The 20,324-nt window shown below is 43.4% G+C and overlaps 1 protein-coding gene across 2 annotated transcripts in view; it reads left to right on the forward strand.

Annotated features, from left to right (window-relative positions):
* Positions 1-20,324, forward strand: part of SGK1 (serum/glucocorticoid regulated kinase 1) — a 153,087-nt gene that overhangs the window by 125,027 nt on the left and 7,736 nt on the right. Inside the window, exon 1 of one of the 2 annotated variants that reach the window (XM_050787994.1) lies at positions 19,406-19,644. The exons of the other annotated variant lie outside the window; for it this stretch is intronic. Coding sequence (XP_050643951.1) covers positions 19,611-19,644 — 34 coding nt within the window. The 5' untranslated portion in view covers positions 19,406-19,610. Of the gene's footprint in view, positions 1-19,405; positions 19,645-20,324 lie in introns of those variants that run through there. 2 annotated transcript variants of the gene reach the window in all.

Below are 20,324 nucleotides of genomic sequence, written 5' to 3' on the forward strand. Positions count from 1 at the left end.
AGCTAGTTATAACAAAAATTATATAGCATGTTGTTATAACATTGATGAGAAAAAAAAGAGATTTCCAGCTGGAGCCACAGTCTGTGTAAAGTTCACACATTCTCTTCATGTCTTCGTAGGTTTTCTCTATGTAACTCCACTTTCCTGCCACATCCCAAAGATATGCATGTGAGGTTCATTGGTGTGTTCACATTGTCCCAGTATGAGTGAGCATGAGTGTGGGCGTGAGTGTGTGAGTGTGCCTTGAGGATGGGATGGTCTCCTGTCCAAGGTTGGTGTTACCTTGTTCCCTGAGCTGCCAGGATAGGCTCGGGTTGTCTGCCATCCTCAAGTGGAATCATTGGGTAAATAGTTATCTTAGTTGTTTTTACTAATTTTTCTCTTCCTTCCCTCCCCTACCCTCTCCTTTATCACTGCTCCTTGCAGAGTTAGCCAGTGTACCCAGAGTCAGCTATTAATTGATCCAGCCAGGGTGTGACTGAGAAGACCTCACTCAAAAAAAGCAAAAAAAGAAAATACAAAACAACAGCAACTTCAGTGTGCAGGAAGGAACATAAGAAAATAAAAAGAGAACAGAACAAAGAAGAAAACAGCAACTCACTCTTAAGTACTGTGGAAACAAATTGGAAGTGGGTTGGAACAAAAACAAAGGGAGAAGATCCCTGTGGTCCCAGCTACTTGGGAGGCTGAGATGAGATCACCTGGGCGAGACTGGGAATTTATTTCAATGTTTAGTATTCGAAGTGTTTTGGTCTTTATTTAGAAGTGATGTGATGTTTTTATGTCCACAAGTATGCCATAGGAAGTTAATTCCTCTTTATATCAATTAGCTTGTGGTGGAATTGGTTTCCTTATACTTTATTTCACTTAAAGTTACAATATCTAAGAACCTAGCAACCATTTTTAGTGAGGACTTATAATGTACTCCTAAATTAGGTTTTCAGTTTGTGGACATACTAAGCTAAGTTGCAGTCAGGTAGAGATTCAAGGAACAGAGGTGACTTCAGGTCAAATTTAGTTTAAAATATGTAAGACATGATATCAGCTTATATGCCTGACTTAGAGAAAATAAATGGAAAAGAAGGTTTTTGAACATATGCCCTTAATAACAAGTGTTTTATTTGGTTAAATATAAACACAATGTTTAACATTCGAAGAAAAATTATTTTATGACTTTAAAATTGTACATAGTAAGGAAAATAGGCCCATAACTAATAATGAAAACAGGCTATTCCAGGAATGAAATGGCCCTCAAAGAAGTACAGGTGAGGGGTAGGAAGTAAGGGGTTAAGAATAGTGGGTGGACAAGGAGGGTGTGGTGGCTCCCGCCTGTAATCCCAGCACTTTGGGAGGCCAAGGCAGGTAGGTCATTTGAGGTCGAGTTTCAGGCCAGCCTGGCCAACATGGTGAAAATACAAAAGCACAAAAATTAGCCAGGCATGGTGGTACATGCCTGTAGTCCCAGCTACTCGGGAGGCTGAGGTGGGGGAATTGCTTGAACCTGGGAGGCAGAAGTTGCAGTGAGCCAAGATCGTGCCACTGCACTCAGAAGAATAGGGGTAGGAGGGATGGAGGTGGGATGGAGGTAGGGAGATGAAGGTAAAACCAGGGATGCCAGAGGCAAGAATAGTATTATATTTTAGAGCAGAGGGCCCCCAGCAAATTCATGAGAGTTGATTGTAGTGAATCAACTCTAAGATTCTCTCTTACTCTATAACTCCTTTATTTTGTTAAGGTGTGAATTGACAGTAAAAAGAAAATGCAAAAAAAGATTAGTTTAGGCTGGGCTGGAGTCATTAAAGTAGATGTCAATGAACAATGCAGCTCATGAAATCCTGATCTTTCCTCTTCAGAAATGAGCGTGGCAGTCAGCATTTCCCACTGATTAAAATTTTGGCTCTTAGGACCGGCGTGGTAGCCCACGCCTGTAATCCCAGCACTTTGGGAGGCTGAGACAGGTGGATCACTTGAGGTCAGGAATTGGAGACCAGCCTGGCCAACATGGCAAAACCTCATCTCTATAAAAATATATAAAAATCAGGGCCAGGCGCGATGGCTCACGCCTGTAATCCCAGCACTTTGGGAGGCCAAGGCGGGCGGATCACGAGGTCAGGAGACAGAGACCATTCTGGCCAACACGGTGAAACCCCGTCTCTACTAAAAATACAAAAATTAGCTGGGCATGGTGACGAGCTCCTGTCCCAGCTACTCTGGAGGCTGAGGCAGGAGAATCCCTTGAATCCGGGAGGTGGAGGTTTCAGTGAGCCAAGGTCGCACCACTGCACTCCAGCCTGGCAACAGAGCGAGACTCTGTCTCAAAAAAAAAAAAAAAAAAAAAAAAAAAATCAGCCAGGCGTGGTGGCGCATGCCTGTAGTCCCAGCTACTCTGGAGGCTGAAGCACGACTTGAACCTGGGAGGTGGAGGTTACAGTGAGCTGAGATAGTGCCACTGCATTCTAGCCTGGTGGACAAAGCAAGGCCCTGTCTCAAAAAAAAAAAAAAAAAAAAAAAAAAAAAGAAAAAAATGTGTCTTTTAGAGGAAAACTTTGTATTAATAGTTAAGCTGTGATGTTCTTGTGGGTATTAAGTTACATAACCCACTTGAGTTTTCAAACTGTTCTCCCAAAAGTAATTTCTTCTGATCTTTCCAATCAACCTGTGAAATTAGTGAAATATGTGTTAACCCTGAGGATACTTGAAGAAGTTAAGTACTTTGCCTAAAACTAAATGTTGAATCATAAGTGCTGAAACAGAACTCCTAAGTCAGTTCTCTTGCAAACTTTTCCAATTCTCTTTTCAATGCTTCAAAAAGACAAGAGTGGAACTATGACATGAAAATTCACTAGCTTAAATGTGGACAACAGTGTTTAAGGAAAGTGCAATTAGTAGAAGATGAGATTCAAACTGCAATGTGATCTTGCCAGTAGGCAGAGAGAGCTGAGATAGGAAGGAAATTAGACAAATACAAGGTTTGTTTTATAGGAGTGAGATACATTGTCTTCGTTTCAGCCCAGCACTTTGCTAGGTTCTATGGAGAAGGAGGCAAGTTTTCACCTACAGTTAGCCAGGCGCAATAGCTCATGCCTGTGATCCCAGCACTTTGAGGGGCTGAAGCAGACGGGTTGCTTAAACTCAGGAGTTCAACACCAGCCTGGCCAGCCTGGTGATACCCCATTTCTACAAAAAATACACAAATTAGCATTAGGTGTATGCCTGCGGTCCCAGCTACTTGGGAGGCTGAGGTGGGAGGACTGCTTAAGCCCAGGAGGTCGAGGCTGCAGTGAGCTGTGATTGTGCCACTGTACTCCAGCCTGGGTGACAGAGTGAGACCCTTGTCTCAAAAGATAAAAATAAAAAAAAAGATAGTAGTTCCCTACAAATATGTGATGAGCTGTTATTTAGAACAGGTAAGGATGAAGATTATTTCACCGATTAAAAACAGGATTTTTGGCTGGGCGTGGTCACACCTGTAATCCCAGAACTTTGGGATGCATAGGCGGGTGGATCACCTGAGGTCAGGAGTTTGAGACCAGCCTGACTAACATGGTGAAACCCTGTCTCCACTAAAAATACAAAAATTAGCCAGGCGTGGTGGTGGTGTGTGCCTGTAATCCCAGCTACTCGGGAGGCTGAGGCAGGAGAATTGCTTGAACCTGAGAGGTGGAGGTTGCAGTGGGCCAAGATTTCACCACTGCACTCCAGCCTGGGCAACAGAGACTATGTAAAAAAAAAAAAACAAAAAAACAAAAAAACAAGGTTTTTGATATCAGAAACACCTAGAATTGCATTCTGGTTTTATTGTCTAGCTGTGTCACATCTCCAAGTAATGTTTATTTGTTTAAGCCACAGATCTTAAAAATATATAAAAAGATAGGCTGGGCGCAGTGGCTTACGCCTGTAATCCCTCCACTTTGGCAGGCCGAGGCAGGTGGATCACGAGGTCAGGAGATCGAGACCATCCTGGCTAACACGGTGAAACCCCGTCTCTACTAAAAGTAGAAAAAGTTAGCCGGGCGTGGTGACGGGCACCTGTAGTCCCAGCTACTGGGGAGGCTGAGCCAGAAGAATGGCGTGAACCCGGGAGGTGGAGCTTGCAGTGATCCGAGATCACGCCACTGCACTCCAGCCTGGGCGACAGAGCAAGACTCTGTCTCAAAAAAAAAAAAAAATCTATCTATATATATAGATAGATAGTAAACATTTTTCAAAGGATCATTATGAGGATTGAATAAGAAACTGCATTTGAAAAAAAACACTAGGGGCCTGGCACGGTGGCTCACACCTGTAATCCCAGCACTTTGGGAGGCCAAAGCAGGCAGATCACGAGGTCAGGAGTTCGAGACCAGCCTGGCCAATATGGTGAAACCCCCTTCTCTACTAAAAAAGTACAAAAATTAGCTAGGTGTGGTGGCGCATGCCTGTAATCACAGCTACTCGGGAGGCTGAGGCAGGAGAATCCCTTAAACCCAGGAGGCAGAGGTTGCAGTGAGCCAAGATCATGCCACTGCACTCCAGCCTGGGCAACAGAGAGAGACTTCATCTCAAAAAAAAAAAAAAAAACACCAAGTGTCTGCCACTTAGTATAATCATTCAAGTAATGTCAGCTATGATAATATGTGGACTTCACTGTGGAACTTAAAGAGGACATGTTCATTTCGCTGATAAGTATGTCCTTCGCCCCACTGTAGCATCTGCCTTGAGAATGTGCAGTAGAGCTACTCCTTAAAAAACTTTCCTGAGGATATTTGATCACAGCCTAAGGAAGAACTTTAACAATCGATGCTAGTTGACAGTGGTAGAGATGGTTGGGGAAGTAGAGGTGATTCCAGTGAAAGATTAAAGACCTTAATAAATGGTTGTCAGGAATATTGTATGGGGGAAGGGAGATGTTTCTGTTTCCTAAGATTTTTTTTGCCCTTGGTAAAGTGTGCTCATGATTTTATGAATAGCATAAAATGAGGCTGGTGGTGAAATACCCCAACTTTCTTTTTTTTTTTTTTTTTTTTGAGACGGAGTCTCGCTCTGTCGCCCAGGCTGGAGTGCGGTGGCACGATCTCAACTCACTGCAAGCTCCGCCTCGCGGGTTCCCGCCATTCTCCTGCCTCAGCCTCCCGAGTAGCTGGGACTACAGGCGCCGCCACCTCGCCCGGCTAGTTTTTTGTATTTTTAGTAGAGATAGGGTTTCACTGCGTTAGCCAGGATGGTCTCGATCTCCTGGCCTCGTGATCCTCCCACCTCGGCCTCCCAAAGTGCTGGGATTACAGGCTTGAGCCACCGCGCCCGGCCTACTTTCATGTAGACAATAACTTTGAACTTTGAAACAAAGAGGGAGAAAAGCATTGAATGTGCTGACTATGAACTGTCCTTTATACACATGAACACATGAATACAATAGTGCTAAGGTGAGCAGTGCACAGCATAGTTGTTGAGTTATTTTTAGAAATGGCGAAAATAAAGCCACATGCTTTTACCCAATCTCTTTGGGAGACAAATGATCAGAAAGCAGTCTGCGAAAATTAGAAAGGATTGCTCTTCGAGAAAAACATAATTGGCACATATGAGGAAGATAAGCACTCAGATTCAGTAGTATCATGTTCTAACAAGGCAACCTGTTTTAGACACTTACTATTATTCCTGGAAGTAATCTAGCTAAGTCTAGTTTGTCTGTTACCATCGTGTGCCTCTTTCACATCTTATGTAAATGTACTTTCTAATATTTGTAATGTATGTAGTATTAATTTTAATTCTTTAATATTATTTTTAAGAAGAGATAGATAAGGAATAGCAGTCCTGAGGGATTTTACAAGGTCCCTTTCAACCTTTTAAAAACCTATAATCCTCAAGAAAATCAAAGTCCTAAGAAAAGATAATGGGAGGTGGGAAAAGAACAGTGACAAGGGGATTACAAACTGCGTATGCCAGGAGGCTGGGCGTGGTGGCTCACACCTGTGATCCCAGTACTTTGGGAGGTTGAGGTGGGTGGATTACTTGAGGCCAGGAGTTCAAGACCAGTGTAGCCAACATGGTGAAACCCCGTCTCTACTAAAAATACAAAAATTAGCTGTGCCTGGTGGTGCGCACCTGTAATCCCAGCTACTTGGGAGGCTGAGGCAGAGTAATTGCTTGAACCCGGGAGGCGGAATTTGCAGTGAGCTGAGATCATGCCACTGCACTCCAGCCTGGGTGATACAGTCAGACTCTATGGAAAGGAAAGGAGAAAGGAGAAAGGAGAAAGGAAAGGAGAAAAAGAAAGAAACAATGTATGACAGGGCCCCATTTCTGCTCTTTGCTTGTTTTTCTTGCCACTATAGAATGAAAAGTCAAAAGGCAATTGACCATCAGTTATGAATATAGGAGCAGATTGTAGATATAAAAACAGTACTTAGAGCCAGGTGCAGTGGCTCACGCCTGTAATCCCAGCACTTTGGGAGGCCAAGGCGGGCAGATCCACTTGAGGTCAGGAGTTTGAGACCAGCCTGGCCAACATGGTGAAACTATGTCTCTACTAAAATTACAAAAATTAGCCAGAGTTGGTGGCACATACCTGTAATCCCAGCTACTCAGGAGGCTGAGGCAGGAGAATCACTTGAATCCAGGAGGTGGAGGTTGCAGTGAGCTGAGATGGTGCCATTGCACTCCAGCCAGGGTAACAGAGTGAGACTCCGTCTCAAAAAAACAAAACAACAACAACAACAAAAGAAAACCCCCCCAAAAACAGTACTTACAATGTGGTAAAGGGAGAAAAGAGAATACTTTTGCTTTTAAAAAGTAAAGTCAGGGCTTACTAAATGCCTTGCTAAACTGGATTTATGTTAGTATATAAGGTGTATAAACAACATGATTTGAAAAATGAACTTTAACTAGGTCTATTGTGATGATCTGTGCTTGTGTTCTAAGGAATTAGATTTTTAAGCAACACTTTATGAGTTGTGAAATAGAATAATTATAGATACTAATTGATGGAAACAGTCTTATCTATTTGGCACAATCATTTGCTCTAAATAAGTAGAGAATACAATATAATTTTAAGCAAAATTGTATAAACAAATAAGAAGTAATATAGTAGTAGCTTCTTGAAGTAACCATGTTTATGTAGTTTATAAGGTTAGACATTATACATGATTCCCATCTTTTGTTCACATCTGTTTCATTTCTTCTGTGTAATTTTCTTGTGGTCTTATACAAAAGCTAATTTTCATTCTTTTAGATTCCATTTGTATCTTTTGTGAAATGATGATTAGGGAACAAAGTTGGTGTTATCAGACACACAAAAATATATGTGTATATTTATATATACATACATACACACACACACCTGTATAACAGAGGTAGTTAATATGCAGTATCTGAAATGCTTGACCCCAAACCATCAAACAATCCTTTAGGGGATAACTAATCTTATTTGTTAAAGGGATTCTATAATCACAACTCAGAAACAAATAGTTTTATAAAAAGTGTCTGTAAAAAAAAAAAAATTGTCTGGTTGCGTGAGAGGCTCACACCTAGTATCCTAGCACTTTGGGAGACCAAGGTGGGAGGATCCCTTGAGCCCAGGAGCTTGAGACCAGCCTGGGCAACATAGGGAACCCCTGTCTCAAAAAAAAAAAAAAATTGCTAGGCATGGTGGCATGTGCCTGTAGCCCCAGATACTCAGGAGGCTGAAGTGGGAGGATGACTTGAGTCCAGGAGGTTGAGGCTGCAGTGAGCCATGATCACACCACTGCACTTCAGCCTGGGTGACAAAGCAAGACCCTTACTCAAAAAAAAAAAAAAAAAAAAAAAAAAAAAAAAGTTGGCTGGGCATGGTGGCTCTGAAATCTACTGTGTGCTAAGAAAACAGAAAATGAAGGCATGGAATCCGCAGGAAATCAAAATCTTAGTGTTTATTTCTTAGTATGAAGTTGGTGAATTATTGTTTTCTTTTCTCTGTGTGAGGTGAAGCCTGTGTGTCACACCCTCGTGCCATGGGTAACACCGCTGAGTTACTGATGCTATCATACATGTATATATCTGTATATATAAAATCACAACATCACACAAGTGGACAGCTGCAGCACTATGGTCTCTTTCTGGCAGGTCCCTGAAGGACAGTGCTGAAAAGATATCCGCACAGTGAGCAGAACTTCGAGCACCTGGTTGTTCATTTTGCTTCTAAGGAGAAATGACCAGATATGCAATTATATACCAATTTATGGGCTGTGGCCAATAGTTTGGCTGGAACATGATTGGAAAATTGGTGACAAAGAAATATGGGGAAGTGATCTGTGAATAGACCTCTCTGAATGAGCAAAAATAAAAGGTAAAGATATTTGTGTCCACATGAATTCTTAGCAAAGGGTGACCTCAATAGAGGGGTATTTTAACAATCAAGTGGTAAGATGACCCATTCTGTGGATACCAGACAGCCCCTTTCCCCAACCACCCTTGCATCCAGTGAACTCATAAGCAAAGTAGCCATGGTGGCAAGGATGGAGGTTATGCATGGACTCAGCAACATGGACGTCCACTCACTAAGGCCAACCTGGCTACAGCCACTGCTGAGTGCCCAATCTGCCAGCAACAGAAATGAACACTGAGCCTCTGATATGGCACCTTTCCCCAGGGTGATCTGCCAGGCACCTGGTCGCAGGTTGATTATATTGGACAGCTTCCATCATGGAAGAAGCAGTGTTTTATCCTTACTGCAATAGACACTTAATCTGAATATGGATTTGCCTTCCTTGAACACAATGCTTCTGCCACAACTACCATCCATGGACTCCCAGAATGCCCTATCCCCTGTCATGGTATTCCACACAGACACAGCACTGCTTCTGATCAAGGAATACATTTTATAGCCAAAGAGATGCAGCAATGGGCCCATGCTCCTGGAATTCACTGGTCTTAACCATGTTTCCCATCATCCTGGGGCAGCTGGGTTAATAGAATGAATGGTGTAATGACCTTTGGAAGTTACAGTGACGATTTTTTGCATGGCTGGTGCAAGGTTCTTCAGAAAGTTGTATATGCTCTGAATCAACATCCAGCATATGGTGCTGCTTCTCCCATAGCCAGGATCCACAGGTCCAGAAATGGAAGGGGTGGAAGGGGTGGAAATGGGAGTGGCACCACTCACTATTCCCCCTAGTGACCCATTGGAAACATTTTTGCTTTCTGTTCCCATGACTTTATGATCTGCAGGCCTGGAGGTCTTAGTTCCAGAGGGAGGAGTGCTTCCGGAGACACAACAATGATTCCATTGAACTGAAAGTTAAGACTACCACCCAGCCACTTTGGGATCCTCATGCCTCTGAATCAAAAAGCTAAGAAGGGAGTTATGATGTTGGCTGGAGTAACTGATACAAAATACTAGGGAGAAATTGGACTACTATTCCACAATGGAGATAAATAAGTGCATGTCTGCCAGGTGTGGTGGCTCACGCCTGTAATCCCAGCATTTTGGGAGGCCAAGATGAGCGGGTCATTTGAGGTTAGGAGTTCGAGACCAGCTTGACGTGCATACTGAAACCCTGTCTCTATTAAAATACAAAAATTAGCCGGGCATAGTGGTGGGTGCCTGTAATCCCAGCTACTCAGGAGGCTGAGGCAAGAGAATTGCTTGAAGCCAGGGGGCAGAGGTTGCAGTGAGCCGAGATCGCACCAATGCACTCCAACCTGGGCGACAGAGTGAGAGTCCGTCTCAAAACAAAACAAAACAGAAGTGTATGTCTGAAATACAGGAGATCCCTTAGGATGTCCCTTAGTATTACCATGTCCTGTGATTAAGGTCAATGAGAAATTACAACAACTCAATCCAAGTAAGACTGTGAATGGCCAATACTCTTCAGAAATGTCGGTTTGAGTCACCTGCCACATAAACAACCACAATCAACTGAGGTTCTTGTTGAAGGTAAAGGGAATATAGAATGAGTAGTAAAGGAAGGTAGTTATAAATACCAGCTATGACCAGGTGACCAGTCGCAGAAATAAGCACTGTAACTGTGATAAGTATTTCCTCCCTGTTTTGTTAAGAATATGTTTGTGCATCTATGTACATATATTAATATCTTTTTTTCATTCTTCTCTTATTTCTTTATCATGTAACACAACATTTATTGACTTTATATCAGTATCTACAAGATTTATTGACTTTATGTCAGTATTTAAGTATTGTTAATTTTATATCATAGTATTTAAGTTATGGGATATCAGCAGAAGAGTAAACATCACCCAAGGACTTTACCTTGTCTTCTGGGGAAGGGACTAGAATGTTTTCTGTTGTACACAGAACAGGTGCATTATATTAGGTGGAATTATCACTTTGCTATTCTCTTTATTTGGAGATTAAGTGTGACACAAAGAGGTGTGTATGGCTGCCAAGTTGAAAGGGGAGAACTTGTGATGGTTAATTTTAAGTGTCAACTTGACTGGATTAAGGAATACGTAGAAAACTGGCAAAGCATTATTTTGGGGTGTGGCCTTGAGGGCACCTCTAAAGGAGATTGATGCATGAGTCTGAGTGGACTAAGTAGAAAAGACCCGCCCCCACTAGTGTGGGGGCAGGTAGGTGAGGCGGGTAGTGTCTAGTTGCCTGGGGGCCTAGATAGAACCACAGGTAGGTCACTCACTCTCCCGGAGCTGGGATACATGGTTCTTCTCCAGCCTTCAGACCTCAGGTTCTCCAGCCTTTGGCCTTTGGACACTAGGACTTACACCAGCAGCCCCCAGATTCTCAGGTCTTCAGACTTGGACTGAGCCATGCTAGTGGCATCCCAGGGTCTCCAGCTTGCGGACAGCCTGCCATGGGATTTATCAGCTTTCATAATTGTATGAGCCAATTCCCCTAATAAATCTCCTCTCTTCTCTTTCTCCATCTCTTTCTCTCTCTCTCTCTAGATATATCCTATTGGTTTTATTCTCTGGAAAACCGTAATACATACACACACACACACACACACACGTAATCATAGAGGTATGAAAGTGTAGTTTTGTATCTTAACTTGGCACTAAGCATTTGCACCACTTCCACATGTGCTGTGGCTTTTGTCATTTCTGACAACCTGATGGCCATTCTGCTATGGCTTTAAAATTACTTTGTCCGGGCCGGGCGCGGTGGCTCAAGCCTGTAATCCCAGCACTTTGGGAGGCCGAGGCGGGCGGATCACGAGGTCAGGAGATCGAGACCATCCTGGCGAACACGGTGAAACCCCGTCTCTACTAAAAAATAAAAAAAAAAAAACTAGCCGGGCGAGGTGGCGGGCACCTGTAGTCCCAGCTACTCGGGAGGCCGAGGCAGGAGAATGGCGTACACCCGGGAGGCAGAGCTTGCAGTGAGCTGAGATCCGGCCACTGCACTCCAGCCTGGGCGACAGAGCAAGACTCCGTCTCAAAAAAAAAAAAAAAAAAAAAAAAAAAAAAAAAAAAAAAAAAAAAAAAAAATTACTTTGTCCGGACAGGGGCTGCACAATAGGGACCCTTTTATCAAGTCCTTATCGTTGTGTAGAGAAGGCTATTTTGAGAGGATATAAAGGGATATAAAGTAGAAGGCGTTTGGGCTAAATGTTCATTCAGGCTTTCTGGCAATACAAAAATGATAGAGAACTTCATGACTGCAAGACAGGAAGAAAACACTCTGTGAGGTGACCGTGTCGTCCCCTGGCAGGAAGAAAGATTCTGAAGTTCTTGAGGAAAGTTGATTGGATGACAAGAGTCAAACAGGTTACAATGGCATACTTTTCTTTTTTTTTTTTTTTTTTTTTTTTTTGAGACAGAGTCTCGCTTAGTCGCCCAGGCTGGAGTGCAATGGCGCGATCTCGGCTCACTGCAAGCTCCGCCTCCCGGGTTCACGCCATTCTCCTGCCTCAGCCTCCCGAGTAGCTGGGACTACAGGCGCCCGCCGCCTCGCCCGGCTAATTTTTTGCATTTTTAGTAGAGACGGGGTTTCACCGTGTTAGCCAGGATGGTCTCGATCTCCTGACCTCGTGATCCGCCCGTCTCGGCCTCCCAAAGTGCTGGGATTACAGGCGTGAGCCACCGCGCCCGGCCCTCAATGGCATACTTTTCTATAAGGCAAATTCATATGATGTCATCCATAGAGAGGGTTTAATGTAAACCATTATGAAAGCATTTTATTTCTCAAGAACTTCCTGTGGGCTAGGCCCTCTCCTGGGCACCCGGGATGATGTGGCAAATAATGTAGATAATTATTCTGGCTAGGGGCAGTGGCTTACGCCTATAATCCCAGCACTTTGGGAGGCTTAGGCGGGCGGATCACTTGTGCCCAGGAGTTTGAGACCAGGCTGGCTAACACAGCAAGACCTCATCTTTGCAGATAATACAAATATGAGCCAGGCATGGTGGCACACACCCGTGGTCCCATCTACTAGAGAGGCTGAGGTGGGAAGATTGCTTGAGTCTGGGAAGCGGAGGTTGCGGTGAGCCATGATTGCACCACTGCACTCCAGACTGAGGGACAGAGCAAGACCCTGTCTTAAACAAACAAACGTGATATCCCTACCTCACAGAGACTACTTTCTAGTTGGGTAAATCAATAATAAACGCAGAAAAAGTCACATAATAAAACTAATATGCAGATAATTGAAACAGAGTAAATGACGAAGAATGGCCAGCTACTGGCTACTTTTGGTCCATGGTCCACTGTGTCAATGTGATTTTTTTTTTTTTTTTTTTTTTGAGACAGAGTCTCACTCTGTCGTCCAGGCTGGAGTGCAGTGATGTGATCTCAGCTCACTGCAGCCTCCACCTCCCGGGTTCAAGCAATTCTCCTGCCTCAGCCTCTCAAGTAGCTGGGACTACAGGCACACGCCGCCACGCCCCGCTAATTTTTGTATTTTTTTTTTTTTTTAAGTAGAGACGGGGTTTCACCATGTTGGCCAAGATGGTCTTGATCTCCTGACCTCGTGATCTGCCCGCCTTGGCCTCCCAAATTTCTGGGATTACAGGCATGAGCTACTACTCCCAGCCTATAAGATATTTACTGGGAGATCCGAATGACAAGAAGGAGCCAGCTATGTGAGCATGAGGAGGAAAGCATTCCAGGTGAAGGGCACAGCAAAGGCGAAGTCCCTTGGGCAGACACTGGCTTCGCCTGCAAAGGGAACAGAGAGCACCACAGTGGTGCAAACCTGGAGGGAGGGGGAAGGTAGGAGGAGAGGTCAGAGGGGCAGGCAGCGACCTGATTAGAGAATGTTAGGCAGGTGAGAGACACAAATTGTGCTGCCTGACCTTCAAGGAACTCAAGGTCCAGAGAAACACCTGAGATTTAAATAACTAAACACACAAATTCCTGACTGAGGGATCCAATGCCTGGGGTGGGGGGTAGGGACAGGTTATTCTAAAGCATCAGCTGGGTGTGGGGCATTATTATAGGAAAGCACGCCAGGAGAGTAGTCTGGGCCTCCAGAAGTTCCTTCTGGGTTTATTTTCTCCCAGACATCATAGAACTGTACAATATCAGAGCTGCAGAAGACGTTCCAGCACATTCCTCACTTGAAAAACTAGATAATCTAAATGATCAAACATGCCCAAGGCTGTACTTTAATGACATTAAGGCATAGCTGGGCCTGAGGAAAATTAGAAATGTCTGTAAACTCACCTTTGCTTTTGGGAACGTGCAGTTACGTTTTACAAAATATAGACCACGCCCTCCCTGAGTACAGCAACACCACCCATCATGACATCCTTGTTAGATCCAGGGCTTAACACAAGGCCTGTCAAGAACCCATTCACATTACTGGGTACAAAATACAGCCAGATAGATGGAATAAGTTCTAGTGTTCTATATGGCACTAGGGAAATTAGAGTTAACAATAATTTATTGTATATTTCAAAATAGTTAAAAGGGAAGAATTGGCATGTTCTCAACACAAAGAAAAGATAAATGTTTGAGATGTTTGAGATGACGAATATCCCAATTATCCTAATTTCATCATTACACATTGTATACATGTTTCAAAATACCATGTAACCCCAAAATATGTTCATCAACATGTATCAATACAATAAATCAATACATGAAAGAGGTGCGCCACAGAGATCTGAATGACTAAAATTAACAGAGGCCAGGCTCAGTTGGATCTTGTTCCTCTTCTCATTCCTGCAGGATAAGCTTATTGACCTAGAAAAAGCACAATAAGCACTGACTGGCCTCTGATCTTCTTTCAATGACTCCCTCCACCCTCTCAATAGGTCTGTATTTCTGTATTTGCCTTCTGTTGTTTCCTTGAGCAAGCACAAACTTTCTTGAGTTAGTTTTGGTTTGCTTTCTACTTTTTCACGCTAAACTTCAGTCTTTGCTGCAAACACTTGGTAAACAAGTCTTTATTCAGTAATCATGGCATTTTGTTTCTTGATACAGCACATTCAGGAGCACTGTCTGTGAGGGAGACTGAACGGAGGAGGGGGAGGTTGGAAGAACTAAGTGGATAATCGTTCAGGCCTTTCACAGAATTCCTATCACATAGGCTTCGCCTTGGCCCAGCAGATTAAGTGTCCCATACTGTGCAACTGCCTTACTCACAGCCCATAATCGCTTGATGTATTATTGTTTTGATTCGTTGGAACCCTTTGCACTGTGCAACAGCGTTCTGTTTGTACTTGTGACGTGTGTAGGGTGGGGCTGGCAAATATACACAGATCATATTTTCTACTTAAAATTCCAACATGAGAGAGGCGCTTACTAAATTCTTTATTTCCTTTTTTTTTTTAGATGGAGTCTCGCTCTGTTGCCCAGGCTGGAGTGCAGTGTGGCATGATCCCGGCTCACTGCAACCTCTGCCTTCCAGGTTCAAGGGATTTCCAGCTAATTTTTGTATTTTTAGTAGAGATGGGGTTTCACCATGTTGGCCTGCTGGTCTCGAACTCTTGACCTCAAGTGATCCACCCGCCTTGGCCTCCCAAGGTGCTAGGATTACAGGTGTAAGCCACCACACCTGGCCTATTTCCATTTTTTTTCACAACTTATATGAGGCAAGTATAACTCTCCCTGCTATACAGATGACAAGATTAAGGGTTAGAGAATATCTTGTCTAAAATTTCATAGGTATGGCTAGTCACGGTGGCTCACACTTGTAGTCCCAGCACTTTGGGAGGCTGAGGAGGGCACATCACTTGAGCTCAGGCGTTTGAGATCAGCCTGACCAACATGGTAAAACCCCGTCTCTACTAAAAATACAAAAATTAGCCAGGTGTGGTGGCGGGTGTCTATAATCCCAGCTACTTGAAAGGCTGAGGCATGAGTATCGCTTGAACCTGGGAGGCGGAGGTTGCATTAAGCCAAGATTGCGCCACTGCACTCCAGCCTGGGTGATGGAATGAGACTCCATCTCAAAAAACAAAATAAAACAAAAAACTCACAGGTAGCAAGCCTCAGTCGTTGCCAACTAGACTGACATCCCCATAACTGATTTTTCCATTGCTGGTTACTATTACATGTATCTTTTGTTGTTACAACTGGCATGCAGAGTTTACAGGGAACAGTCCTTAAGTCTTTAGGGGTGGCCCAAGCTTCTGTTGCCTCCTTCTAGATTGATTATAGGCTCAGAAATGGGAGAGACTTGGGCCGGGCGTAGTAGCTTATGCCTGTAATCCCAGCACTTTGGGAGGCTAAGGCGGGTGGATCACTTGAGGTCAGGAATTCGAGACCAGTCTGATCAACATGGTGAATCCCCATCTCTACTAAAAGTACTAAAATTAACTGGGCATAGTGGCACGTGCCTGTAATCCCAGCTACTCAGGAGGTTGAGCGGGGAGAATTGCTTGAACCAGGGAAGCAGAGGCTGCAGTGAGCTGAGATCACGCCACTGCACTCCAGCCTGGGCGACACAGTAAGCCTCCTCCGTCTCAAAAAAAAAAAAAAAAAAAACAAAAAAAAAACAAGCAAACAAACAAAAAAAAAGAAAGAAAGGAAGAAAGAGAAAGAAAGGGAAAGGAAAGGAGAGGAGAGGAGTGGGAGAGACTTGGAGAGAGATTTACACTGAGCAAATTAAAGCTTTCAGGTTTCACTTTAGTTTGACAAAAGATGTCCACCAGAAATCCAGACTCCTTATTTACTATTGGCCCTTTGTAAATAAAGTGGGGGTGAAAGAGAGCCCTTTATATTGTCTTCGTGTCAGTTACACCTTTAATATGTGTGTCTTAGGAAGGATTCTGGCTGCTGGACTTATGGGGGAAGTAGATGCCCATGTAGGTTTACCTTAGAGAGAATGGAGAGGAGGCAGACCAGGCCAGATACGGCGAGAGACCTCTCACCCCAAAGCTCTCAGACCTGTTTCTTGTTTGAATGCTTGACATTTTATCATTGCAAATTAATTTTTTGAGTTGAAAAGTGGCCTTTTAAAATGCAAATGCCTAACAGTAAAGGTATGTCAATAATATATGGCTTTCAGTAAGGCCACAGTCTTTTTTTTTTTTTTTTTTTTTTGAGATAGGATCTCACTTTGTTGTCCCAGCTAGAGTGCAGTGGCAAGATCTTGGCTCACTGAAACCTCCAACATCCTGGGCTCAAGCAATTGTCCCACCTCAGCCTCCCAAATAGCTGGGACTACAGGTGTGCCACCATGCAAGGATAATTTTTGTATTTTTTGTAGAGACAGGGTCTCACTATGTTGCCCAGGCTGGTTTCAAACTCTTGGGCTCAAGTGATCCTCCTGCTTCAACCTCCCAAAGTGCTGGGATTAGAGGTGTGAGCCCCTGCACCTGGCCACCACAGCCCTCTTGAGTTTACCAATAGTATTAAATGTTGACTTACAAATTTTTCCAATTTACTCTTCTGTCCAGACCAATGTATCATTTTCCATAATCATATGGAAAGTTCCCTGGACACCATTTTCCAGGTCAATCCTGAGAACCAAAAATAAAGTTGTCACATACATACGATTCCTTACCTATCATATTGCATTCTAGCTGGTGGTTTTTTTGTTTTTGTTTTTGTTTTTAATCATTGATTGGATTATAATAAATCAGACATTGACAATATTGCCAAGATGGAGATGGGTACGTTTTCAGCCTGAGAAAGATCTGCTGGTCTCTTGCTATCTAGATTCTCATTCCTCAGGTGAGGTGCAGTGGCTTACACTTAAAATCCTAGCACTTTGGGAAGCTGAGGCAGGAGTATCGTTTGAGCCCAGGAGTTTGAGACCAGCCTGGGCAACACAGTGAGACCATGTGTCTACAAAAGACAAAAACATTAACTAGGCATGGTGGCATGTGCCTGTAGTCCCAGCTACTCAGGAATCCGAGGTGGGAGGATCACTTGAGCCCAGGCCGTTGAGGCCGCAGTGAGCTGTGACTGTACCACTGTACTCTAGCCTGGACAACAGAGTGAAACTCTATCTCAAAAAAAAAAAAAAAAAAAAAAAAAAAAGCTTTTCATTCCTCCCATGTCAAGGATTCCCACTGGCTTCTTCTCTTTAATTTATCCCCTGAATGACATAAAAAATTTACTACCAAATCATGTTCCTACCCTCCCATCAATTTTCCTATGGGCTTACTTTTTAGAAGGAACGGGTGTAGAATATTATCCCCTCTGTCTTGGAAAAAATATAAGCCCTGCATAAATGAAATAATTAGTTTTGTGGGTTTTAATAACTTTTAACACTATGATTATAGATAGTGTTATCTTAGTTACCTGCTGTATCACATTCTTATCTTTATGCATGTCAATTTTGACAATTATGAATATGGAAGGTAATAATTACTATACAACCTGTGTCTATAAATAGACATTTAAATAACCACCATTGCTAGTGACTTGTCTATCATAGCTATAATGAATAAACTCATTTGTCATCATCATTTTCTGTTGGATGAATATTGTAAAAAAAAAAAAAAAAAAAGACATGGCTTTGCTGACAACCTTCAACAAAAACTGATCCATTCAGTTTCTCTCTAGAGTAATAATTATGTTTTCTATAATTATAATAATTATGTTTTCTGGTATTTCTATGTGCTGTTTTGACGGTGTTCCAGGGAAAGATTTGTATGCGCATCAAACAATGAATCAAAAAGTATGGGAACTTAAACTCTGCATAGGATTGTTCTATAATTGATGGTACTTTGAACAATATAAAACAATTATATTGCCTTGTTATCAATGGAAGATAACATGCACGGGGAATCATGAACATTACAGCTGATACATTTAAGAAGTGTCTTAAGAGTGAATATGGTTAAGTCCTTATAAAAATATTTTTCAAAATATTTTCTCTAATATGTTGAGAAATATCAGTAATTTATAAGCCTTTTAAAGTTAAATGAAAAAAGTTGTATCTTTGTGAAGCTCTCAGGTTTTAGCATTGATAGTCCATCAGACTATAGGGGAATAAAATCGAAGAGTGAAAAAAAAAATTTCTGAAGTATTAAAATGCACATGCACTGGGAAACATTTAGTTTCAGTGCAAGCTTTTTATCGTGGTCAATCATTCCCACTTGAGGGTTTTTGACTGCAGTTTTCCCAGCACCGAGACATAAATGTGAGACCATTCGTTTGGAGGAGTGGGGGAAGTAATTAGCCTATCTCATATCAAGCCGTCTATATTTTCTATGACTGCACGAGGCGTTGTAGAGAAATTCTCTGGACCAATAGAATCTCAGGAGACAAGTGGGGGAAGTCGCGTATACAGAGCAAGTTCTCCCAGAGAACTCGATCGCCCTCTAGGCTGCATTTACAAACAGTTCGCGAGGCTACTCTGACCACTTGGCCACCAGGGAGTAAGAGGAAAGGGGCCGGATTCCTCCCAGTAGGAGGACTATCTGGACCAAAGAAAGAGGCTGGCGACAGGAAGGAAGGACAGATCAAGCGTTTGAATAGCAGCTACAGGGCAACCTAAAGCCTGTGCAGTGTTAACAGGCGCGCGTCACAAACAGCTCCCCCGTCTCCCCCTCCCCCCAAGCACCCCTCCGCCGTGTGTCACCTTCCTGTTCGGAAGTCTTAGTAGGTTGCTGGGACAGAACAGGGGGCGCCTGCTCCACCCATCAGGTATCCGGTTGGAAGAAAAGCCAGTCTCAACAACTTGATTCTCTCGGTTAAATGATAAGTTTAGCCGACCATCCGTCTCCAAGTGCTGAACATTAGGGTAGGGGAGGAAGGAGCACATCAGACGTTCCCTTTCTTTTCCAACCACAAATCATACGGTTGCATCTATTCTCTATTCCGCGTAGAGCCTTCCGACTTGAATTCCACGTTCCTCCCGGAATGCATGCCACAGAGCCTCTTTGAGAAAATGAACCCTGTGCATGTGTTTTGAATTTTTTCTGGACTGATTTGTGAGGATAATCAGTTAAGTTACATTTCTTGTGTGTCGTGCTGGGGGTGAAATAAAGCTAGGACGCTGATGACTGTAATTTTCTGAGTGATGTTGCAATGGGGAGAATAAATGGCCCAGGGATGAACTTTGCAGCTTGCTCCCTTCCTGTATTTAAATTGCCTTGATATAAAGTGGGGTTCATAACAGAACAGGGATAGCCGCCTCTGGCTCGTGCTCTCATGTCATCTCAGAGCTTCCAGCTTATCAGAGGCATGTAGCAGGGAAGCCTACTTCAGCCATAACTGAGCTCTACCTCCAGCCTCCAGAAGTAATCCCCAACCTGCATATCCTTGGGCAACCCGAAGAATGAAAGAAGAAGCTATAAAATCCCCTTTGAAAGGTTCGTACTTACAGTACTATATTTTGCAGATGCCTCAGAGGATTTGGGGTTACTTGACATGGGGAAGGCACATAAGGTGGGGTGTAGGAGAGGGTCTCTGGTTGTAGATTTCTTAATTTAATGTTTGAAAACAAACATGCAAAAGTCTGTGTGCAGGTTGATGTTTCCGGACAGCCTGAGCACAATTTGCTCTCTCAACAGGAGAAGGAACCAGGTGGGAGCAGGGCTAGGCTGAGCTAGGCTAGTTGAATGGTGGGACATGACGTATGGGTGGCATTGGCAATAACAAAGTCATATTCTATGACGATTCCGTGCAAAAGGAAGCAGACATAGGCCAGTTACTGTGATTTGAAATTGCCTAAACATTGCTTTAGGTTGGCATGTCAATTTCAGGTACTAGTAAGTGCTTTTTTAAATTTTATTTTATTTTTATTTTTTGAGACGAGTCTCGCTCTGTTGCCAGGCTGGAGTGCAGTGGCATGATCTCGGCTCACGGCAACCTCCGCCTCCCGGGTTCAAGCGATTCTCCTGCCTCAGCATCCCGAGTAGCTAGGACTATAGGCGCACACCACCACGCCTGGCTAATTTTTTCTATTTTTAGTAGACACGGGGTTTCTCCATGTTAGCCAGGATGGTCTCGATTTCTTGGCCTCGTCATCCACCTGCCTCGGCCTCCCAAA

This window comes from Macaca thibetana, chromosome 4, assembly GCF_024542745.1.
Source record: "Macaca thibetana thibetana isolate TM-01 chromosome 4, ASM2454274v1, whole genome shotgun sequence".
NCBI lineage: Eukaryota > Metazoa > Chordata > Mammalia > Primates > Cercopithecidae > Macaca > Macaca thibetana.